General features: G+C 37.6%; 1 protein-coding gene across 1 annotated transcript in view; it reads left to right on the top strand.

Moving 5' to 3' along the window:
* Positions 1-24978, top strand: part of DMXL2 (Dmx like 2) — a 167465-nt gene extending 142487 nt beyond the window's left edge. Inside the window, 17 exon segments of the mRNA XM_070377897.1 lie at positions 2928-3106; positions 7586-7716; positions 8180-8265; positions 8677-8878; positions 9884-10001; positions 13521-13583; positions 14376-14462; positions 14546-14667; positions 15832-15970; positions 16639-16699; positions 16832-16959; positions 18632-18709; positions 20035-20126; positions 21104-21156; positions 22594-22638; positions 22641-22810; positions 23484-24978. Of these exon segments, the coding sequence (XP_070233998.1) occupies positions 2928-3106; positions 7586-7716; positions 8180-8265; positions 8677-8878; positions 9884-10001; positions 13521-13583; positions 14376-14462; positions 14546-14667; positions 15832-15970; positions 16639-16699; positions 16832-16959; positions 18632-18709; positions 20035-20126; positions 21104-21156; positions 22594-22638; positions 22641-22810; positions 23484-23693 (1964 nt within the window). The 3' untranslated portion in view covers positions 23694-24978.
* Positions 24979-26117: the final 1139 nt, after the last annotated feature.

Genomic DNA, 26117 nt, shown 5'->3' with positions numbered 1-26117 from the left:
CATGGTCTTTGAATTCCATTTTCTGTGCTCTTTTTTTTTTTTTCTTAGGGATGAGAATATATTTTTAGTCCACTTTTTAAGATGGTAGGATGGTAAGGTATAGACTGATGCCATGGGAACGTTTTCCACCTTGGTGCTGTAACACAGAAATTGCCTGTCTTAATTCATCCATAGAAATGCTCATGTTACAGATGATGAGATAGTGGCTCAGAGAGCCACTAGCTAAAGGTACAGGTTCTAACCTGTGTCCTTGGTGCCCAAGATCGAATCAAATGAATAAGTTCCCATGTAAATCAAAGTAAGGGAGATGATCTTACTGACTCCCATTGTCTCCACTCTTGTTACATATGGATGACTCATCTCCATCTTCCTTTCCAGTTGTAATCCACTGTAAATTGAAAAGTTTTCCTCCCAAATCACTTCTTTTCTCTTCCTGAGTTTTCTATTATTGTTTCATGGTAATTCACTCATCAAATCATCATGCTTAACCTTCTGAGGACATATTCATGTTTACATTCACATACACCTGCCATATGCCAGGCTTTTGGGGTATGGTGAACAAAACAGACAAACCCCATACTTTTCGTGAAGCTTACACCTAGTACAGGTAAACACACAATTAACAAATCATAGTATTTCAGGTATGGTCAGAACTACAATAAAAATATAGCAGAGTGAGTAGACAGAGAATGATGAGGGAAAAGGGGGTGGGAAGTTTAGTTAGGGTGGTCAAAAGACACATTTCTGAATAGATGACATTTGATCAGAGTCCTAAGGAAGTCAGGGATCAGATTGTCCAGATACCTGGGGCCAGAGCATTTCAGGCAGATGGGGAAGTGAGTGCAAAAGTCATGAGGTTGGACTAACTTGACTTTTTCCAAGAACTGTTGTGCTGGCCAGATGGCTATCCTGAGCCAGGGAGTATGGTCAGAGATGAGATAAGTAACTGGGGGCAAGGTCCCTTAGGGCTTCATGGGTCATTTATTATCACTGTTATTCTAAAGGAAGATAGGAAACTACTGGAAGATTTTAAGCAGAAGAGTGATGTAATCTGATTTAGATGTTTAAAAGACCCACTCTAATTGCTGGGTGGAAAATAGTCTGTGTGAAAGAATAAAAGTAGGGAGCCCATGTGGGAGGCTGTGGGAATAGCCCACTTAAAAGATAATTGTGAAGAACAAATTTGAATCAGTTCTAGTGAGGTGGATGAACCTAGAGCCTATTATACATAGTGAAGTAAGTCAGAAAGGGAAAAACAAATATAGTATATTAACACATATGTATGGAATCTAGAAAAATGCTATTGATGAGCCTGTTTCCAGGGAAGGAATGGAGATGCAGATGTAGAGAATGGACTTGTGGACACAGTGGGGGAGGGGGAGAGTGGAACAAATGGAGAAAGTAACACCAACATACGCACTGTCAGGTGTAAGATGGATAGCTGGTGAGAAGTTGCTGGGTAGTACAGGGAGCCCACTCTGGTGCTCTGTGATGACCTGGAGGGCTGGGCTAGGGGGAGGAGAGGGAGGCGAGGGAGCGAGGGATGTATGTATAATTATGGCTGATATGCATTGTTGTGTGGCTGAAACCAACACAACGTTGTAAAAATAAAAAAAAAAAAAGTCTTCTCCCAAAAGATAGTTGTGGGTTACCATCAAGAGTGAATGGATAAGCAAAATGTGGTATATAAGTACAGTGGAACGTAATTCAGCATAAAAAAGAGTGACTATTAACACATGCTATAACCAGCATGAACCTTAAAAATATGATGCTCAGTTTAAGAAGCCAGACACAAAAGGTCACACAGTGCCTGCTTCCATTTATATGAAATATTCAGAATAGGTAAATCCATAGAGACAGAAAGCATATTGGTTGCCATGGGCTAGGGGGAGAAAGGAATGGGGAGTGATTGATTAGTGTGGAGTTTTCATTTGGTGTGGTGAGAATGCTTTGCAACTGGATAGGGATGTTGGTTGCATAACAGTATGAATGTACTAAATGCCACTGAACTGTACATTGTAAAATGGTTAATTTCATGTAAATTCCACCTCAATTAAAAAAAGATAAAAGTGGTGTAGCCTAGTCATGTTCATCAAAGAGAACTTGAGATAAATTTTCTGTGACAGGGAGCCTCAGGAGAGGACCAGGCTGACTTCTTCCTGGCTATCTCATATCCAATTAGTCCTGAATCCTTTTGATATTCCTTTTATGTATTTCTCACATCTAAACCTGCCTTTCGGTCTTTACCACCCACTGTGCTAGTTCAGGCCGTTCCGTCCTCATTGATCGTGCAGACTTCACCTCATCACGTGCCTCATTCAAGATGCCTTCATGAGAATGGCCCACAGGATGAGTTCCTAGCTTTCTATCCACAAGCTAGTCCATGCTCCAGAGTATCCCTGTTACTCCCCTCCCTGACCACCTGTCTAGCAAAAGAAAATTATTCCTCATTTAGCCAAGCCATTGATCATTTGTTTCTGGTGTCAACTTCCTCTTTTCACGTTGAGCCTCTGCTTTTCTTTTAAGGCATGCTTTATATCCTACATATACATTCGGTGACTCTTTCTTGAACAGCATAGCCAGAAATAATCCCTCATGTGCTCTGTTTACTACTTGTTGAATCTACATCATTTATTTGATACATTGTATATAGAATTGCTTGAATCCTTGTTCCCTATATTAATGGCACATAGGCTGCTTCATTGCAAGTTAATCCTTTATAGTCTATCCTCATCTACATCTCTGTCATGATTGCTGGAAAACTGATGCAGTGACTAGAAAAGTTCACAAGCACAGATACAAGTAATTTAGTGGAAACTAAAAACATGGCAAGAATGTTCTTTTCAAGGCTGAAAAGAAAGGTTAACTCTTTGAATTAATAATGGAAAATAAGAATGGGATTTTTTTTTTCCTGTCTTTAAATTCAGCACCTCCTGTTCCTTCTGAAGACATAGATAAACACCGTAGGAGGTTTAACATGCGAATGCTGGTCCCTGGAAGACCTGTAAAGGACACTACCCCACCACCTGTGCCTGCAGAAAGACCATCTTACAAAGAAAAGTTTATTCCTCCTGAACTTAGTATGTGGGATTATTTTGTTGCAAAGGTAAGGGGCCTAAGGAACATATGCTTTATGTGTGTCTGTTTGCATCACATAGGAATGATGGGGCAGCTTCTAGGTTCAATCACCATAGTTCAGACATTTCATCTCTCAACTCCAGAAGCTGAATAATCATTCAGAAATGATCAGACACTTGATATGGTTGAGACAAATTAAAATCATATGGGACTTAGGTATAAACCAGAACTCAGTTTACTAACATAATCAGCATCGTCCTTTTCTAGGGACTGGAATACTTGTATCTACCATCTAGCATCCCTTCCGATTGTCAGTAGTTACTTTGGTTAGCATGAAATTAGAGCAGGAGAAGGTGGACGGATATTTCAGAGTTTCATCAGACCATGGGTTTCGTGGGGCCCACGACATATCTGTTTCTCCAAAGCAGAAGGAACTTCTCTGGGGATCAGATTCTCATGGTGACTAGATCCTACACAGTCCCATTTTGTACAGTGCTGGGTGTGTGCTTTTCTGCACTTGGTGTTTTGAGCACTTCACATTCTATTGATAGGTTTCCTTCTTTACCTCTGTTGCATTATAATTCTTCCTACTCCCAAGATTGTTTGGGAGCAAATCCAAACATGAAATTTCATTCATAAATATTTCATTATGTATTTTTTAAAAAGAAGGGTTTTGAATCAGTAACACACAAGCATTCTCTCTCTCTCTCACATAGACACACAAACACACACTCAAATTTACATGCACACACACTCACACACGGTTCTTTACTATCAAGTATCCAAAGAGTGTTCACATTTTCCCCCATTATACCTTAAATGTTTTTGAACAGTTGGTTTGTTAAATCAGGATCCAGAATGATTCATATATTACAGTTGGTTGATATGTCTTAAGTCTCTCTTAATCTGTAGGTTCTACCTCCAACTCACTTTGTTAAATTTACCCCTGCCCCTTTTTTGCCCCAAAATTTGTCATTTAAAATTTTTCAGTGGCTTGCTGATGGCATCCCTGTGTTTGGTCTTTTGACCATATTCCTCTGATTTTCTGTTTTTCTGTAAAGTGAGAGTTAAATTTAGAGACATTATCACATTCCACCATGATTAGGTAGGGAAAAGGGAGTACAGGATTACTTCATAGGTGGTTTTGTGTATTTCCACCAGGAAACATTCTTTTTGGGATGTTAATTGATGATCTTTGCCTGAATCCATTATCATAAATTTGGGGAGTTTTATTTATTTGCTGAAATATTTCCTTATTCATCCTATTTGGTTAACCTGAAGTGCATTTTGAAAGAGAAATACAGGATAAATGCTTTATTCTTTGCTTTTTGTACCAGTTTTCAGAGTGATGAGTTGATTCTCTAGCATCCTTCAGAGGAAGCAAGTGACTTTTGTTATTATGGATTTCAACATGTTTTATGTATTGAATATTTTAATCCACTGCAGTTATCCTGTGTAAACATTTTATATTTTGATCCCAAATTGGAGAAAGTACCTCCATGAATAGATACATTTTATAAAGCTGAGATTTTTATAATGCTGGAAGCAAGTTAAATTTCCTCGTCAAGTATCCAACTATTTCAAATGTCAAGGGCTTGAAGCAAGGATCTGCTGGAAATTTTATAATGCAAATCAAAACTCCAGTGATGTATCATCTCACACCAGTCTGAATGGCTATCATCAGAAAGTCTACAAACAATGAGCACTGGAGAGGGTGTGGAGAAAAGGGGACCCTCCTACACTCTTAGTGGGAATGTCAATTGGTATAGCCACTATAGAGAAACAGTATCCCTTAAGAAACTAGGAATAAAACTGCCATATGACCCAACAGTCCCATACTGGGCATATACCCTGAGAAAACCATAATTGAAAAAGATACATGTACCCCAGTGTTCACCGCAGCACTACTTATGATAGCCAGGACACAGAAGCAACCTAGGTATCCATTGACAGATGAATGGATAAAAAAAGTTGTGGTACATATACACAATGGAATATTACTTAGTCATAAAAAACACGTACAGTCAGATCTAGTGAGGTGGATGGACCTAGAGCCTATTTTACAGTATGAAGTAGGTCAGAAAGAGAAAAATATCTTGTATTAATGTGTGTATATGGAATCTAGAAAAATGTTACTGATGAACCTATTTGCAGGGCATCAATGGAGACATAGAGAATGGGCTTGTGGATGCAGTGAGTGAAGAAGAGGGTAGAATGAATGGAGAGAGTAGTATTGAAACATATTACCATATGTAAAATAGATAGCCAGTAGGAATTTGCTGTATGGTGCAGGGAGCTCAAACTGATGCTCTGTGATAACCTAGAGGGGTGGGATGTGGTGGCGGGTGGGAAGGAGGTTCAAAAGGAAGGGGGCATTTTTATTTGCCCTACAGATTTTAAGTTTATTAGTTTGAGGCAAATTTTGTTTGTTAAAATCATTTATCATTTTGAAGTCTTAAAAATACTATTTTGTCAATTTTGCTGCTACTGCTAAGTCACTTCAGTCATGTCCGACTCTGTGCGACCCCATAGACGGCAGCCCACTAGGCTCCCCATCCCTGGGATTCTCCAGGCAAGAATTCTGGAGTGGGTTGCCATTTCCTTCTCCAGTGTATGAAAGTGAAGAATGAAAGTGAAGTCGCTCAGTCATGTCTGACTTGTAGCGACCCCATGGACTGCAGCCCACCAGGCTCCTCCGTCCATGGGATTTTCTAGGCAAGAGTACTGGAGTGGGGTGCCATTGCCTTCTCCGTTGTCAATTTTAGGTTTTCTCTTTTCTGGTAAGGCTGCTTCAGATATAAAGGGTATCAAACTGCCCCAAAATACTTTGGAGCTGTTGCTGCATAGACAGTGTGTCCTTTTAAAGGATCACATTTTGACTTAGCTGATCAAATGTTGAATTTTTAAAAATTATCAAAAATTAGGTATTAAGAATCTATCTCAAAATGTGAATCATGTGAAATAACTATTCATTTTGATGAGTATGTTATAGTTTACATAGCCATTTTCCTATTAGCTTTTTGCTATATTTATTTTTTCATTTTTATAAATAATCTGAGATTAATAATCTGTTTTGCAAAGCCTATTCACATTCTGATTATGTAATTAAGAAGTACTGGGTCAAAGGCTTTTGATATATATCTCCAGATTACTGATTTATACTCTGAGAATAGTTAGCACACATATGACTTTACTCTCATTAAGTATTCCTTTTTCGTTTTTGTTAATTTGATTAAATTTTTATTTCCTGTTATAGTGATATAAAAATGTTAATGAATCTACAGCCATTAGGTTTTCTACTTTGAGGAATTGACTGTTCATGTTCTTAACTAAATTATCTATTAGAACTGTAATATTTTTCTTACTTTTAATGAACTATTTATTAAGCATATTAGCAATTTATCTTACTTGTGATACTTTTTCCAGTTTATTTTAATTTTATTTGTGTTTTTAACATACAGAAGTTTTAGGAAGTTTATTTAGTCATGTCTATCCATACTTTTGGAGAAGGAAATAGCAACCCACTCCAGTATTCTTGCTTGGAGAATCCCAGGGACGGAGGAACGTGTTGGGTGCCGTCTATGGGGTCGCGCAGAGTCGGACACGACTGACCGACTTATTTTTATAAAATGATGTTACATTGTTTTTAAGCAAAGTTCTTCCCACTAATAAATATTTGCTTTTGTTATCGTCTCCTCTCCCTTTGTTCCCTCTTCCTCCTCCTCCTCTCATTCTTTTTAACTTTTAACTCTCCTGTTCATCTAGAGTGAAGTGAGAATCAGACTTTGGTGCCCTCCTTATCCTCTCTTCCCACTCTTACAAGCAGTTTTGTCTTTCCTTCCCTCCCAACACCTTAAGATGTTACCTTTGTCATACATACATTAATTTCTTATTTATATACTCTTCTTGGACTATATTTTTCCATCAATCAATTGCTAGACTGCACTTGTTTTAATTACTGATTTTAATATTCACTAAGAAACCTTATCTTTCACTTTAGACAGATTTCTCAGCTAATCTTACCTATTTTTTTCTTCCCTGTGAACTTTACAGTCATTATCAAGTTTCAAAAAAGGAAAAGAAATCCCTATGGAAATTTTTATTGCAATTACCTAAAACACATAAATTAAAGAATCATTATTTTTAATGCTCCAGTCTCCTTATTTAGATTTTAAAGGGATTTGTAATTTCCTTCACCAGTAGGTATCACAGTTGTCATAAAGTTTTTCCCTTTGGTATTATGTTTCTTAATTACGTTTTTTTCTTCAGAGTTTTTGAACTAGTTGTTGCTGATATATAAGAAAAAGACTATTAATTTAAAAAATATTTGTGTTGTATGTAGCTATTATTGAATCTGAGAGTTTTAACTTGGTTTCTTGACTTTCCCAGGTCTAGTATAATTTTCAAAAGAAAATTTTAATTTAGATTGACACCACTTTAAATGTTCATTATTAGGATAAAAATAACCCAATTATACATTCAAATATAACTTCACATTTTATTGCAGCCATTTCTCCCTTTGTCTGATAGTGGAGTTATATATGATTCTGATGAAAGCATTCATAGTGATGAAGAAGAAGACGATGCTTTTTTTTCAGATATACAGATACAGGAGCACCAAGACCCTAACTCCTATAGGTAAATGAGGCTTTCTTCTTTTTCTTTCTGCCTTTTCTTTTGTAAAAATTCCTGATATTACTGGTTTTAAGCAACATTACTATTATATCATGAATTTGTATAAGAACTGACATATTTTCAGGTTAGGAATTCTTTACTTTCGAGGTAAATTGCTAGATAGTAGAGTATTTCACATCTTGTTTCGAAGAATAGCTGGCAAAAATATTTTTAGTGAGGAAAAATTACATAATTTATTGATATGCTGTTAGATTCCATGTGGCTGTATAATAAAACCCTTTCCATTGTTGCATATCTTTTATTTTCAGAGACTGCAAAAGTACTATTTTTTTTTTTAGTAGTAAATGGTTAGGAAAAAACAGCTTATTTTCTGGGTGGGAGATTGGGCCAAACAATTGACACAGTACTATGTTCTCATGATTTTATTTTTCAATTAAGCAGAATTTTTTTAATCCTATTTGAACAGCTGGGCTCTTCTACATTTGACAATGGTTAAGCTTGCACTTCACAATGTCAGGAATTTCTTTCCCATTGCTGGATTGGAATTTTCTGGTAAGTTTGGAATTTGGAAATTAATGCTAATAATTACCAAGTTTCTTGTTACAAGATCCATATAAAAGAACTGAAAAAAAAAAAAAAAACTGCATTGGAGATGTTATGAGGTGTCTTGTTTATCTTAGGTTCCAGTGTGTGGTTTTTAGTTCACATGGCAAGAATTACTGACTACCTGGAAGGTTGGAAGAAAAAGCAGGAAACCAGCCTGTAGAAGTGGAACATTTTCTCAGCTCATATTAGAAAGCTGGTCTTTTGTTCAAAGCATTAATAATCCAAATGATGTTAGATTAATAGTTTCAGATTTATTTCTATTTTCAGACGGTTTGGCTCTAATAACTTGGATTTTGTAAATATGTGGGGATGGTCGACATCTTTAATCAAAATAAAGTATATCCTGTTACATTTTAGAGTTGCCTGTAACATCACCATTGGGTATTGCTGTGATTAAAAACTTGGAGAATTGGGAGCAGATCTTACAAGAGAAAATGGATCATTTTGAAGGTCCTCCCCCCAACTATATCAACACATATCCAACTGACCTTTCAGTTGGAGCTGGACCAGCTAGTCTTCGAAATAAAGCAATGCTAGAACCTGAGAATACTCCATTCAAGTAAGAATTCTGTTATAATGCTAATAAGAGTAGCTTGGCTTAACCTTTCTGGAAGACAGTTTGGCACAATATCATGCCAGTAGCCTTTAAACCATGCATGACTTTGAATTTGCAATCCCGTTTCTAGCAGTATATGCCAAAGAAAATATCTGAATTCTGGATAGAAAATTATTTTTCCCCTATTACCTATACTTCAATAGATAATTTTATAATCAGGAAGAAACCTTTATTTTTGTCATCATTTTAAGAAGTCTTAAATGCTTTGGGATAACAGTCTACATATGCAAATAAGATGCTACTGACCTTTTGTCTGTAATTTAAAGCTAAACACAGTAAGGTTTTTTAATTGATGTTTTGATCTTCTATCTGTTCATCTGTGTGCTGTGTGCTTAAGTCACTTCAGTCATGTCCGACTCTTTACTAGCCCATTGACTATAGCCCACTAGGATCCTTTGTCCATGGGATTCTGCAGGCAAGAATACTGGAATGGGTTGCCATCCCTTCCTTCAGGGATCAAGCCTCTTATGTCTTGTCTTTTGGCAGATGGGTTCTTTATCGATAATTCTACCTGGGAAGCCCCTTTTGATAAGCAGCATCCTGTTTTTTGAGGCAGCTGGCCATGATGTAGAGTATTGCTCATAAACTTGAAAGATCAAGGCTTTTTAGTTTGTTAGGCTGTTAAAAATTAAATGTGGGACTTTATATTTATTGATGATATGCTATAACCAGCAGATCCAACCTAAAGGATAATTTAAAAAGAGAATAAAAAGAGATTCATTTGACTCTCAGCTCAGCTTGTCCATTTGGAGAATCAGTAATTAGAGAATTAATTGCCAGATGAAGGAATGATTTATAGAACTAAAAACTCAAAGTGAAACATTAAATTTTGTTGCGGTTAATGCTGTATTTTCTTTGAAGTAATGGAGGTTTTAAAAAATTATCTGCAAATAATGAAACATTTTCTATACTAAAATAGTGTGATATTTTTTTTTTTTTTTTAACTAGATCCCGGGATTCTTCTGCACTTCCAGTCAAACGACTTTGGCATTTTCTTGTTAAACAAGAAGTACTTCAAGAGACATTCATGAGATATATTTTCACTAAGAAAAGAAAGCAGAGTGAGGTATTTTGGGAAAAAAAAATTCTCTCATAATTTTCATTTAGTTTTCTTTAACATTTCTAATGATTCTAGTGCTTGATTTATTTGAAATTTACTTTTGGTTTGAACTCATTATCTTTCATACATTATAGGTAACATTGTACCAAACTTGAGAGAATTTTTTTAAGATAAAAACTTACAATTTTTATTTCATAACAGTGAAACAACATAGGTCCTTGGATAAATCCGGTATAATCAAATGAAAGTTGGTATGTCCTTTATAATATTTGCCATTGGGATTTTTACATGTAACAAACATTGTGAGGGGTGGCTTAGGGAATTTAATATATAAATGAGTATACTCTATGTTATGATTCTCCAAATATCATTTAATTGAAAATGCAGCATAACCCTTTATTTACTTAGCATTTAGAAATGAACAGGATAAACTGTAGAAGCAACAAATTCAAGATAATTTTGTGAGAGAGATTAAACTACAGAAATAACAAATGTGAGATGAAGGAGATTACTTTTAAAAAGTGAGGCAGAGATTCTACACTGCATGGTGATTTTTAAGCTAAATATAAGTTAGGAATGTAATGCCATACAGAGTTCAAGAAGAACCATGAATTTGAGAGAGTGGCACTTTCGACCTTAAAATGATCTCATTATAAAATGAAGGGTACACAGATGGTTTATATAAGCATTTCAGTCCATTTGGCTATTTAATGAGCTAATGAGCAGTTTGAAGAGTGTTCTGAGTGTAAGATGTGATTAAAGATTTGGCAAACAAAAACAGTGAGAAAAGAAAAATGAATTATATTTCACACCAAGAGGGACAGTCTATGTGGTTCAGTTTCCCAAGGTAGAAAGTAGAACTGCCTCTCACATGTTCCCCGTGCCTACGGCAGCAGAACCAGACTCACTCTTTTCACTAGTCATTCACTCACTTGGATGGCCATTGTGGTCAGTTCTGGTCAACAGCCATTTATTTTTTCTGTGGATTTAAAAATTATGTACTTAAGTGAGGGAACTGGAGGAATGAAGTATAGGGATTCTTTTGTATCTTATAAGCTTTTTTAATAACGAAAGACTCCAATGGTATGGAAATTATTGATGTAGGGTTTTGTTGAGGGAACCCCAGAGCTATATTCATTTCCTCTCATTTAATCTGTTGTTTACTGCATTTTCTATAGTGATACTGAGTCCAAATCCCATAAAGTAAGATATAGAAAGTCTAAGAAATAGATTTAAAAGATATTGCAATTTTAATTAGAGCTCTGTTATTCACAGAAAGCCAGTTCAAGCCAGTTTATTGAAGGATCAATTTTCTGAGTGTTAGTTCTTCAAATTATTGACTGATTTCTTGAAAGTATGCTTTAGTTGTTTATAAGGTTTCTGACAGTTTTGTTTTGTTGAATCATCAGAGCCTCAGAGTGCTGTGGGAAGCCAGGGTCAAGGTTGATCAGACCCTCAGTACTTGTCTTGCGATTCAGGATCTGCTGTTTCCTTTCTGGTTTCCCTCATTCTTAACAAAAGTTTCCCTGATTCTGCCCCTTACCTCCACTTCTCTATGTCCCTCCATCTCTGTGCTCTTGGAATCAGGAGCCCAAGCTGTATGTACTTTTCTGTTTTTCTACCAGAAGAGGCTCTCCAGGTACAGGGACGTGGGACAGACATAAATTGAACGTTTCTTAAAATGCTGTTTATGTAAGTGTTGGTTGGCTCCAGCATGGGAAGTACATGGCTGGGGGTTTACATGGAAGAATTTTTATCGTGTACCCTTTTGTACCTTTGAATTTAAATTGTTGAATGAAATCAATATCTTGTTCGTGCTTCGTGTTCAGTCGCTCAGTTGTGTCTGACTCTGTGACTCCATGAACTAAAGCCCACCAGGCTCCCCTGTCCATGGAATTTCCCAGGCAAGAATACTGGAGTAGGTTGTCATTTCCTCCTTCAGGGGGTCTTCCCAACCCTGGATTGAACCCCCATTTCGTGTGTCTACTGCATTGGCAAGTGGTTCTTTATCACTGCTCCACCTGGGAAGCCCAGTGTCTTGTTCAGTACTGTCCAGTAGAACTTTCTGTGATGATGGAAATGTGTATCTGTTCTGTACAGTATAGTAGTCATCAGCCACATGTGGTTATTGAGCCACATGTGGTTATTGAGTTGAAATACAGCTAGTGTGATTGAGGAACTGAATTTTTAATTTTGTTTAAACAGCCACATGTGGTTAGTGGCTACTGTGTTGACTAGCACAGATCTGCTGAAAAAATGGTTTTCATTTATGAAAAAACATTATAAAAACAATGTTAAGGCTGTTAGGACGAAATAAAATTGGTAATTTAGTTCAGAAATATGCAAAATTTATTAAAACTACCCATATAATAAGAGTGGTTTATCTTTTTAGATTATTAAATAGGATATTGGTGGTCTATAGGTTTGGTAAATCTAGTGAATTAATTACCAAAATTGGCAAAATAATCCTAAGAATGCTAAAATTTTGGCTAATTTTTTAAAAATCACTTAATAAAAATAAAATTCTGAGAAATGCTGAAATTTTAGAATCACTAGAAGATATGTTTACTCACTGAGTATGTTAGAGACTACTCTACAGAACAAGTCTTTGTGAAATCGGTAAGTGTGGGAAGCTTAGCCTCTTGATTAAAGGTGGATAGGGTCTTCAGCAGTTGGCTTCTGCTGAGTCACCCTCTGCACACATGGTCCCATTCCTTCAGCGTCAGCTGCAGCAGCCCTCGGGCAGTCACAGAAGGCGTGGGGCGTTGGGCATGTTGGCTGAAAGAGAAGCAGGCACTTCAGGAAGTTTTGGTGTTAGGAGGAATATGTTGCTGTGATGAAACCTTCAGTGGTTTCCACAGCAGAGCAGAAATACCACTTCTGATTGTAGGCATCCCTAATGGTCCCGTCATCAACCAGGAGCAAAGTTATTTGTGTGATTCCTTTCCCAAGCCTCAGCTCATCAAACATGTACTTGTAAGGAGAAAAATCCTAAGATTATGTGTAGTAAATGGTTGATGTGAATTTTAATCCTTGGATCTCTCTTCATGGATATATTCCTTCTGAGTAAGAATGAAATAATTATCAGTACTTTTAATCTGTGTTTAGAAAAAAAAAATTTTTCATTTTTTACTTGAAATAAACCCCTATAAGGATAGGAATCTCTGTAGTAGAGAATGCATCTGCTTGTATAAATAGGTTTTATTTTTCAAAATTTTGGGTTTTTTTGAGTTTACAGTTAGAACTTCCAAGTTATATAACTGACATACAAATAATGAATTTAATGAATTTTTATTTTCAAATTGCTTTTAAATGTATAATACATAAATTTTGCCTGTTTTGTGTTGTGTTTTATCTGATATCACATTTTACTCAGTTTAATTCTTAATGTTGTGCTTGTAAATTCATTTTTACCATCTTTAAGTGATGGAGTGTCCATTTCAATTTGAAGATTTTCTTTTTTTTTTTTTATAATTCCGTTTCATGCGTGTGTTTTGCATTTGTGACGATGTGGTGTTGTTTAAGTCTATAGAAGAACATGTGAAGCAGGTCAAACAAAACTGCGTAGCAGAAGATTGCCACATCAAGGTAGTATTCCATGCTCTCAAATTTAGCTCATTCTTTAAAGTTCAAGGAGTTAACCCCTCATCTCTGATACTAACCATGATCTGCCCAGCTGGCTAACTAGTCAGAGTGCTCACTGCTCCCACACACCTCAGTGGCACAGGGTAGGAGATGCTCCACTGTGTCAGGCTTGAGCTCTCTTGCACTTGGTTCTTCTCCTTGTTGCTTCCTGTCCCGTCTTCACTTCTGTCCCTTTTCAAAATCTATTCTAAAGCATGATTGTTTTATGCTTCCTCCTTCTTGCTTCTGCCTCTTGTTTCTTCCTGTCACCTTTGACTCTAAGCATAACACTTTCCTCTCATCCATCTCCTTCATTCCTTTATAACTGTTCTTCTCTCCAACTTCTTACTCCTATCTCATCACCCTTATTTAAAAATATATCATTTCTTACATGACTCCATCGTCTTTCTGTGTCTTTTTCTCTCACATTCTTGCTGCTATGTCTTTGTGCACTTTGGGAAGAGACAAGAGACACATTTTCCATTATAAACACTAATGAAAATTATGTTAGCTAATCTTTTGTGACAGTTACTCAATATCCTGTAATCAAATGGAAATTTTGTAATTGGGGTGATTACAGGGCATCAGAGAATCAAAGCTAGTTCCACATTTAATTACCAACACACTAAAATTACTGGTACCTTCTTTCTTGCTGCTGCTACATTTTCTTCTTGTCCTTTAAAGTTTTGTGGGACATATGTATATCTTTATAAAGCTGTGCTGTGACAACTAAAACTACTGACATGTGTCTTGTAGGTTGAAGCAGATCTGGGCTATCCAGGTGGAAAGGCAAAAATCATTCATAAAGAGTCAGATATGATCATGGCATTTTCCATTAATAAGGTAAATGCTTCAGTTATTATGAAGAATGTAGTACTTTGATTTAGTGAAATTGCTCAGTTATTGACTCTGCCTTTGCTTTATAGGCGAACTGTAATGAAATTGTTTTGGCTTCAACACATGATGTACAAGAACTCGATATTACTTCTCTACTGGCCTGTCAATCATACATATGGATTGGAGAAGAATATGACAGAGAATCCAAAAGGTTTGCTTATCTTATATAGTCAATTTATTTTATTTCACACCAAAAACATTTTGCATGGGGTATAGTAGTCAATTTTAAATATAGCTTTCTTCAAAGAGTCTATTAAATGGTTATGCTTGTGATTTGAATTGTCTCGAAGACTATTTGTGTCTGTCTCCCTTCATTTGGGAAGGAGACAAACATAACTGGTTTAGCTGCCAATAAAGGCTCTCCTTACTTCAGTATACAAAGTACTCCTGCTTCTTTCATTAGACCCTGAGCTACTCCTAGGGTTTCAGTCAGAGTAATCCTCAAAGCCTGATGCTAATTACTGACATTTAACTCCAAAGAAATGTCAGAAATTTACACAGTGGTAAATAAATTTACCTGATTTGCATAATTACTGTAAAAAGCAGAATACACAAATATATTAAGTAGACTGAGTCATATTTACTAATTTTCAGTGTTTCTTCTTGCATATCTCCTTATAAGCATACCTTTTTTTTAAGATAAAAATGTAGACAGCCTTACTTTTCAGCAAAACTCCGGACACTGCACCAAGAGTGCAGGAACGCTTTCCTATTTTGGGGTGTCTCCTCCACGTTTGCCCTCCCTCTTCTTTTCTCCAGACTCTTGGAAATTTTACGTACTGGGAATGGTGCCAGGATAGCCCCTTCCAGTGTTCTGCTTCTCGCTTGTTAGTATAGAATATAACTAAGTTGCAGTCATACTTCAGGGTAGATGGAACTGTGTTATATAACAAGTAAAAATTAACATTTTCATGTGATAACTAATACCTCACTCTAGGAAAACTTTTAACTCCGATTTCTTCAAAATGTATGAATTTTATAAATGGGTATCTGTACTTGAAGAGAACATACAATCTTTTTCTATATAGGATAAAAAGCCAATCTGTGTTAAATACTTCAAAACAAACATTTGCTCTAATTTGTACAACAACAAAATTCCCCCAAACATTTAACTTACATTTTGCCTAAATGCAAAAAGTTAACCAGTACTAAAACTGGCGATGATTGGGACTTGTACCTAAGTTTTCCTCATGGATATTTATTCATTTTATTTTTTTAAAATAAAGACTGTCCTTTGGGTAGATAAAAAGGTCTGTAATTGGAATTTGTGTTGAAAAATGGAACTTTCACAGTAACACACGAATGTTTTCCACAGTTCAGATGATATTGATTATCGTGGTTCCACTACAACTCTTTATCAACCCACTGCAACCTCCTATTCAGCAAGTCAGGTGCATCCATCTTCCTCTCTGCCATGGCTGGGCAGTGGACAGACTAGCACTGGAGCTAGTGTGGTATGTCATTTACTATTAGGTATGGTTTCTGGATATGGACTCGCTCAAAAATAGGTGTAAGTCACTTTGACAGAAGAACGGTGGGCTGCAGAGCTGAGCCCTGGCCAGCAGTAGTAACCACAGTGACACTAGCTAGCGTGCTGTGAATATGTGACAGGTGCATGCTTGTTTTTTTCTCGTAACAACCTAGGTGATTTTCATTTTATAAATGAGCAAACTGAGAGGCACATGGTGGTAAACAGAGAAGGAAAGAATTCTTGTCTACTCTGTGTTTGAAAAGTGCACCAATGACATTATTGTTAATCATGGTAGTTAAGGGGTCCCATTCTCATGTTCTGCTCTGAAGACTCTGGAGATAGTTCTGATTGTCCTCAGGGACGGGCACTTGGAGGAGAGTTCCCTTTATCCCTAGATGAAGCCGCTCGGTGTCCTCACAGTCCACACAGACCAGGGCCAAGCCATCAAGTGACTGTGCTTCCCCAGCCTGTTTAGACAAGTGTCACGTATTTAGGGGGTCAGAAAATCCACAACAGGGTTTATTTAAGTAATAATCCAGTGTGAGAGAATAAATGTTATTAGAATTATAGAATTAGATGTGGCCTGAAGCATATCCTTCCTATCTCTTGTGTGATGCCACAATGTAAATTCATTTTCATCTTCTTTTAAAGCTTATGAAAAGAAATCTCCATAATGTTAAAAGAATGACATCACACCCAGTCCATCAGTACTGTAAGTGTTTTATTCATTGTCAAAGAACTGAGTGGCCGCTATCATTTTGAAGCTGGCTTATAGAATTGGAAATATTGGAACCCTTTCCTAAGCTTTATGTCTTAAGTTTTTGCTTTTCCTCTTGTGTCTCAGATCTTACGGGTGCTCAGGATGGCAGTGTACGAATGTTTGAGTGGACACGACCTCAGCAGCTTATCTGTTTCCGCCAAGCTGGCAATGCAAGAGTCACCAGATTATATTTTAATTCACAGGGCAACAAGGTTAGTTCTAGGGGGTTACTACTAAATTCATCTGAAAATAATTGTGGATATTTATGAATAAATGGCTAGTAAAGCTACATCTAAAAACAAATTCAGTCACTATAGATCTAAGCTTAGCAGGCAGTTTGGAATGGAAACAGTGAGAGATTTATTTTTGGGAGGGCTCCAAAATCACTTCAGATATTGGCAGCAGCCATTAAAGTAAAAGACACTTGCTCCTTGGAAGAAAAGCTGTGACCAACCTACACACCATATTAAAAAGCAGAGACATCACTTTGCTGACAAAGGTCTGTCTAGTCAAAGCTATGGTTTTTCCAGTAGTCATATATAGATGTGAGAGTTGGATTATAAAAAAAGCTGAATGCCGAAGACTTGATGCTTTTAAACTGTGGTGTTGGAGAAGACTCTTGAGTGTCTCTTGGACTGCAAAGAGATCCAGCCAGTCCAGCATAAAGGAAATCAGTCCTGAATATTCATTGGAAGGACTGATGCTGAAACTCCAATACTTTGGCCACCTGATGCCAAGAATTGACTCATTTGCAAAGACCCTGATCCTGGGAAAGACTGAAGGTAGGAGAAGGGGCTGACAGAGGATAAGATGGATGGCATCACCGACTCGATAGACGTGAGCTTGAGCAAGGTCTGGAAGTTGGTAATGGACAGGGAAGCCTGGCGTGCTGCAGTCCATGGAGTCACAAAGGGCTGGATACAAATGAGCGACTGAACTGAGGCAGTTTGGTGTCTGTTTATATAGCCCTTTGGCTCTCAATAAGAGCATAAATCCACAGAATTTTGTGTGGATCAATTAATCATCCACTTACAGATACACTAAATATTCTGTGATTGTAAAGAATGTTTTTGTTGCATGTCTTGATGGTACCCCTGTGTGAAGTCAGGCACCTGAGAGAAACCAGTTTTTTTTTTTTCCCCTAAATTATACTACAGAAATTTGGAGTAAAGCAGTGAAATAGGCATGGAAAAGCCTTTAAAAGGTGGCAGGATATTTTCAGTACTTGGGGTTTCCTGAGACCAACCTAGATAGCATATTAAAAAGGAGAGACATTACTTTGCCAACAAAGGTCCATCTCGTCAAGGCTGTGGTTTTTCCAGTGGTCATGTATGGATGTGAGAGTTGGACTGTGAAGAAGGCTGAGCGCCGAAGAATTGATGCTTTTGAACTGTGGTGTTGGAGAAGACTCTTGAGAGTCCCTTGGACTGCAAGGAGATCCAGTCAGTCCATTCTAAAGGAGATCAGCCCTGGGTGTTCTTTGGAAGGAATGATGCTAAAGATGAAACTCCAGTACTTTGGCCACCTCATGCAAAGAGTTGACTCATTGGAAAAGACCCTGATGCTGGGAGGGACCGGGGGCAGGAGGAGAAGGGGACAACAGAAGATGAGATGGCTAGATGGCATCATCGACTCAATGGACATGAGTTTGGGTCAACTCCGGGAGTTGATGGACAGGGAGGCCTGGTGTGCTGCGATTCATAGGGTCACAAAGAGTCGGACACAACTAGCGACTGAACTGACTGAGAACTATAGCAGCAGGAACGTATGTACAGGCAGGATGTTGGTAAAGTGGGACTGAGTGACTTTCCTTTTGATAAGTGATTTTTTACCTTTGACATGGCTACTCAGAAGCTGTATTTAATATTTACACTATTCTTACAGTGTGGTGTTGCGGATGGAGAGGGTTTTCTGAGTATTTGGCAAGTAAACCAAACTGCGTCAAATCCTAAACCTTACGTGGTAAGTATCACTCAGTATTCCCGGGGTACATGCAGAGGCTGCCTTGTTTGTGAAGTGTTTGTTTCAGACAGCAGATCCTACTGGTAGATCTTTTGGGAAAGGGACCGCTCTGCCAGGAACCACAGCCCAGCACCCATTGCCCTCATTCTAGGTCAAAATAACCAAAGACTTTGGTCATCCTTCAAGCTCTGAAAACCATTGTATTTGAAAATTTTTAGGGACCTTCCCTGTGTGTAGTACTATTTAAGATACATTTCTATTATACTTTTATCCATTTTGAAATCTCTAACTTCTTAATGATAGAATTTTATAGTGATTCATTTTAGGTACTATAATAAGAACCAGACAGTTCCATGCATGCCAATTTGCTCCAGAATATTACTTACTAGATTTTAAAATAACCAATCCCCATAGGCGACTTCATCCATTAATCCAAATCCTGTTTCAGTCATTTGATGATGCAGATGAGCATGTCTGGAGATGTTTCTCTTAAATTAATACATTATAGACTGTGCAATAAAGTCTTTATAGAAGTGGAAGTGACCTTCAATCTACCCTCTGGCCTTTGTCATTTCTGTAATATGCCAAAATAATTTCAAACAGAAAAATGTCTATTTTCTTTTAAATACCCTGTTCCTCCTCCTGACTCCTCACCTCCAAGTTTCTGTTCTTCCACACCTGACACAAAAAGGAGAGTCATATCTGTCTCAGTAACTGGTTTGCTACAGCTCTGGAACATCCTTAGGCAGTCTTGGGCAACCTTAAACCTGTGGATTACTTTGCAGGACTACTTTTGACTTTGTTTTTTATTATTGCTGTTTACCTGGAGTGAAGGCAGGGCCCACAGAGGTGGTAAGGAAGCTAGGTATCTATATTAAGGTTACAGTTTGACTTGAGTCCTTCAGGTCTAAGACTAGATGGACATGTAGGAGTTGTTCCTCTTTGGGTGGTGGCTGTTTGTTATGATTTAATATTATTAAAGCTTATTAAATGTATTTGAGATAAGCACTAAAATTGCCTGGACCCTTAATATAATTAAATTTCTTGCTTAAATTCATGTACTTGTTTTATCCCTTTGTTACATAATCTAAAAAAGTCACCTTTAATTCCATGTTTTTACCAACTTCTTTAAGTTTGATATTAGCCAAATAATGTGCAGATGACAGCAAATCCTATCATTTACTCTTTATTCTAGATTTTAAAAACTGTCTACAGCTTTTGCATGTAGTAAATGATTAGCAGAGCTGTGTGTGTGTGTGTGTGTGTGTGCTGTACCACATCTTACAGGGTTCTGAGATAACAGCAGCTGCACTTCGTTCCCACAGAGCTGGCAGTGCCACAGTAAAGCCACAAGTGACTTTGCATTTGTTACCTCTTCAAGTCTAGTTGCCACATCTGGACACTCCAATGATAATAGGTGGGTTGACAAAGATGCAAACCAGAAATAAGCCTATTTTAGGCAGAAAGGCAGTCTTGCTAGAAAGTATGCTATGCTAAGTCACTTCAGTCGTTTCCGACTCTGTGCGACCCCATAGACGGCAGCCCACCAGGCTCCCCCGTCCCTGGGATTCTCCAGGCGAGAACACTGGAGTGGGCTGCCATTTCCTTCTCCAATGCATGAAAGTGAAAAGTGAAAGTGAAGTTGCTCAGTCGTGTCCGACTCTTAGCGACCCCATGGATTGCAGCCTAACAGGCTCCTCCGTCCATGGGATTTTCCAAGCAAGAGGTACTGGAGTGGGGTGCCATTGCCTTCTCCAGAAAGTATGGATTTCTATATTTAGTCAGGTTTTACAACCTCAGAAATACAAAAACTGTTACAAATTCTTTTAAGCAGTTTTCCTTATCAGAAAGAGGCAAAAATTACTCCCAATGTAATCTAATAAGTATGTGGAATTTTTTTTAACCGGTGTTAAATACTGGCAGATTTTTGAGACTCTATAGCACAGAGTCGGACACGACTGAAGCGACTTAGCAGCAGCATTCTCAACATTTTCTTTGCCTTCGATTGTTTTCATTGACAGCATGTGCCCATGAATGATACCTCTCATTTCCCTGTGGTGTTGATGCCCAGGGATAGAGAAGCATCTCTTCTACTCAGGAAATAATGTCTCATTTTCCCTGGAGTAATAATGGAAAAGAGAGAGGGCCAGGAGATGAGATGGGGACGAGTCAGGTGGGACCCATGTGAGACACAGAACCCTGTAGTTTGAAAAGGATAGACTCTTAGAAGTGATATATCCTCAGTCCTAACCTCTACTACCCTCGTCCTAGTTGAGAATCACTGCTTTATAAATGTAAGTGAACCAAAAAACCGTAAGACTCAATAAGTAAAAATATTTGATGTAAATCCCAGTGATGATTTAGAACAACTTGTCTATGATGTATTTTTATTAGAAATGTATGCCTCTGGGACACATTGATAACACCTGGAAACAGCCTCATTCATGGTGAGTCAACTCTTCGATTTTCATTATGCTGTGAAAGAGTGCTTTCCTGGTTTTAACTAGTAAATTCAGTGTGTACAGTTTGTTCATGGGTTAAAAATGGAGAAATGTATAGAATGAATAAAATTCTAAAAGTTAATTGGAATGCTGGCTGGCTTGCTGAGGTAAATATGTATGGTCTCAGACATCCAGCTAGGCTCGAGTAATCTTTGTGTTGTATTCCCTTCAGAATATATGGTATGGGGAGTGGTGCTACTAACAAGTCTTCCCAGTTGGTGCTAGTGGTAAAGACCCACCTGCCAATGCAGCAGTCACAGGAGACAAGAGTTCGATCCCTGGGTTGGGAAGGTCCCCTGAAGGAGGTCATGGCAATCCACTCCAGTATTCTTGCCTGTGGAATCCCACGGACAGAGGAGCCTGTGGGCTTCAGTCCATATGGTTCCAGAGTCAAGGCTGTTGAAGGAGTTAGTGGCAAAGTATTTATTGAGCTCAGCAGAAATGAGATCATATTTTAAAGAATTAAACCTAACCATAAAATGAAAGTTAACCTTATGATGAATTAGAAATATGAACAATGCCAATTGAACATTATTCCTTTGTGACAGCGTTTCCAGATTGCCATCCTAAAGATCAGTTTTCCACACGATACCACCAAAAATGCTCAAAGCTCTAGTAAGTTTTGAGTTAAACAAAGCTAGGTGGACTTAAAGATTTCTTTTATGATGAAGAGGTATTATTTGAGAGATGTAATTTTCAATTTTGATTGAAAAATTGTTTTGGTGAATAATTATTAACATCTTTTAAATTAATATTAAGGCTTTAATCATATTAGAATGCAGAGTCCCAGGAAGGATAGCTTCTTAATTTGTAGCTGGCAGTTTTCACACTAGTGTAGTTTTAATTACTTCATTAGGAAGAATAGTTGATTTACAGTGTTTTTGAAGTGTAGTTGATTTACAGTGTTAATTTCTGCTATATAACAAAGAGATTCAGTTGTACATACATTCTTTTCCATTATGGTTTATCACAGGATATTAAATATGGTTCTCTGTCTCTAGACAGTTTTTTATAAGGCTTTATGTATAGACAGGGACTGTGAAAGGGTAAATACTTGTTGTCATTGGTGGGTGTTAGTAAAGACATCGAGTATCACTGAGAAGCTTGTTCTCCTCTGCATTTTGGCTTCTGCATTCTTAGGAGACAGTATAGCTTAGTTAGGGCTTAAATTTACTGTGTATATGTGTGTTTTCATACTAAGGTTATGAATAAGAAGTTTTTTTTCTGTCAGCGCTTGCAATCTTTTTACTTTGATCATGATTATAGAAATTTAGAAGGGAAACTGTGACAGTAATTTCTGTATTACTGAAATGTGTATTTAAAAATTACCAGCAGTACCAAAGTAGACATGGTTTGGGAAAGGCTCTTGATGTTTCTCTCCAGGTTTCACATGCCACGATCATGGTGCCACGGTGCTTCAGTATGCACCAAACAGCAACTCCTCATATCTGGAGGCAGGAAAGGATACATCTGCATTTTTGACATCAGGCAGAGACAGCTCATGCACACATTCCAGGCGCATGACTCTGCTATTAAGGCACTGGCTCTCGACCCCTGTGAGGAATATTTTACTACAGGTTCAGCAGAAGGTAACATCAAGGTGAGTCATTATATGAGAGATGTGCAAATGTGCTATTATGTTTATATTCTGTCAAGGCTGATTGGGAAGGGGAACCAAAGCAAAAAACTAACCACCCTCTTTGTGCGAACACCGTCTGTCTCTTGCTTCCTTCCTTCTTTCCGTGTGGTTCTTGTTAGGACCTAGAAAACCAGATGAACTCAGTATACTCTCAGGTCATAAAAAGCTTTAAAGAAGTCTATGTGTTTAATTAACTCATGGAGTTTCTGGGGACCTTCTCCCCTCTCCCTGCCTCTGTCTCCAGTCCCTGACTCTATTTTGCACAGTTGAGGTTTCCAGATAAGTGAGGCAGTACTGTTCTTTTATACTGCCCCAGGGCCAAAGCTTAGTATGTTAGGAATGTATTTAATTGAACTAGAGATGGGGTTATATATGGTTAATATGAAACAAGAGGATGTGAAAAAAAGGAATTTGAAAGAAGGTACAGGGAACTGTAAAGATAGTAAATGGCCCTGTGAGTGGTGTTATTTCTAATTAAATAAGCTGTTGGGAAAGAGGTAGTTGAGGGGAAGGTTGGGCTTTAAAGAGGTCATTTGGGCTGGGAGAACACAAGTGAAGGCCTTGTTTTTGAAAGTTTCTCATCTCTTTCTTAAAAGACTTACACTTTTTGTTTTCACGGTTTCCTCTAAACTAGGTTTGGAGATTGACAGGCCATGGCCTCATTCATTCATTTAAAAATGAACACGCTAAACAGTCCATATTCAGGAACCTGGGGGCTGGAGTCATGCAGATCAACATCACCCAGGGCAACCGGATCTTCTCCTGTGGGGCAGACGGGACATTGAAAACCAGGGTTTTGCCCAGTGCTTTTAACATCCCTCATAGAATTCTTGACATTCTGTAGGCTTAAAGGTTGGGGCTTTATTTTTATAAACACTTCAGTTAAAAACACTCTGCAGAAATTGTTAGGCATTTCTGCTTTCCAAGCAGTTGTTTACCCATTGAAAACAATACAGAGAATCTCTGTGTAGAATCTGATCAAAGGTGAGTGTTAGGCCGCGTTGTGCCTATGTGGGCTGGTAGAATGACTGTGCATGTAACCTTTATCATGCTGACAATATTTAAATAAAGCAAAACCTAGTATTGTATGAAGGGTAGCTATTCTTTACAGCATTTAGCAAACCTGACTCAGAAAACAATCAAGGTTAGAAGTTAGCCTGTAACTAAGTTATAATAATGAGAAGGACTTTTACACCAAATCTAGGAAGAAAATGTTGCTGTTTCAGGTTTTTCTTCCTATTCTTACCACGATTGTAGCATGCCTGCAGTCTCCTTTGTTGAATGAAGAACAGTCATAAGGAGTTAGAAGCTCCAGGTCACCAGAAACACTCTAAGCTTTGGAGCCCCGTGCAGTGACTTGTTCTCTGCTGTGAGAGGTGGTTCCCATTCTTTTCCTGCTGAATATTTTTCCTGTTAGTGTTTATACTGAGCTAGTACTGTAATTTGCAAATGAGTGCAAATTTAAATGCAATGTTTTCCTCACAGTTCGCACATTCACATTTTTTGGACTGCTAGTTTTTCTATTTAAATATTTGCCTTCATGTTAGGAATGTAATAGTTGGACATGACATTTTTGTAGTTAACCAAACCATACCAAGTTAATATTTCTTTTTTTAGTCCAGTTTAGTACTTTTTCTTTTCACTATTTAAGGTTAAACACTCACAACATTTGAAGGCTATGTTGAAACTACACCAGTAGAGCATTTCATATTATAATTAAAATGAATGTTAGGCTTTTTGTGGCCAATTAATAGTTGATGAGATTGGTGATATTATTTATTATCACAGCCTATTGTATAAACTATGCAGAGTTAAATATTATTTGCTTGAAAAATATTAGCCAATGTTGTCATATTTTGATGTACTTCTTGGTTATGACCAAAAATATGTTCTTGAAATATTGAAACCAGTGTCTGTGTGTTTAAATGTTTACCAGCAAATTGTCTCATCATGTTAATGAGAATGTTTAATGCCTGTGCAGTAAATAGTAAAATATAATGGCATCAAAGCACCTTTCTCTGAGGGCAGTGTGGTATTTAGGCTGTGAAATACATATGTAAAAGAAAAATAAATGTTATTTGTTAGAGTTTTATCTCAGTTTGGTGTGGCATTCTTTGATAATAACAGTTGAGATCATTTTAACTTTAATAAAACTTAACTATTGGAAAATTCTTAAGATATTGGGCAGTTCATTCATTTACAAATATTTATGAGTGCCTTCTATATGAGAAGCCATTTTAGGAAACGGGATACAGAGGTGACCAGACAGAAGGCACGCAATGTTGGGATTCAGTAGGGTAAGAACTAACATTACTTTATCTTCTTGTTGATTGAAGTTAGAGTGCATTTTGGTGTCCACACTGGTGAAGGAGCTAAGCTGGGGATGGTGCTCATGTGGACTGGTGAAGAAAAGGGAGGATGCCTAAATACTTAGGAACACAAATGCGACAAAATGATAAGCATACACATACACTTACTGGGGCTTTCCCCAGTGGCTAAGCAGGTAAAGAATCCGCCTGCAACGCAGGAGACAAGTGTGTGATCCATGGGTCAGGAAGATCCCCTGGAGGAGGAAATGGCAACCTGCTCCAGTATTCTTGCCTGGAAAATCCTAGGGACAAAGGAGTTTGGCAGGCAGCAGTTCATGGGGTCACAAAAGAGCCGGACATGACTGAGCATGCATGCACATACACTTACCTCAGTTCTGCATACAGTAACTTCTATGTGTTGCATTCTCTCCATCACTGTATGTATTATACTAAAATAGTACCTGGTGATTTGATCAGTCTAAGATAATAGAATTTTTCAAAATTGTAGATGATTTACAATACTGTTAGGTATGCAACAAAGTGATTCAGTTATATATATTTTTCCAGTTCTTTTCCATTATATTGAATGCAGTTCTCTGTGCTATACAGTAAATCCTTGTTTATCTATTTTATATATAGTGGTGTGTATCTGTTAATCCCATATTCCTGATTTATCCCCCATACCACCTTTCCCCTTTGGTAACTATAAGTTTGTTTTCTATGTCTGTAAGTCTGTTTCTGTTTTGTAAATAAGTTCATTTGTATTTTTTTTTTATAGATTCCACATATAAATGATATCATTTGTCTTTCTCTGAAGGTTTACTTAGTATGAAAATCTGTAGGTCTATGGGCTTCTCTGGTGGCTCAGAGGTTAAAGCGTCTGCCTGCAATGCAGGAGACCTGGGTTTGATCCCTGGGTCGGGAAGATCCCCTGGAGAAGGAAATGGCAACCCACTCCA

The sequence above is a fragment of the Bos mutus genome, chromosome 10, assembly GCF_027580195.1.
Source record: "Bos mutus isolate GX-2022 chromosome 10, NWIPB_WYAK_1.1, whole genome shotgun sequence".
Classification (NCBI taxonomy): Eukaryota; Metazoa; Chordata; class Mammalia; order Artiodactyla; family Bovidae; genus Bos; species Bos mutus.
The sequence above is the reverse complement of the archived record's forward strand: the minus strand, read 5'-3'. Positions and strand labels throughout refer to the sequence as shown.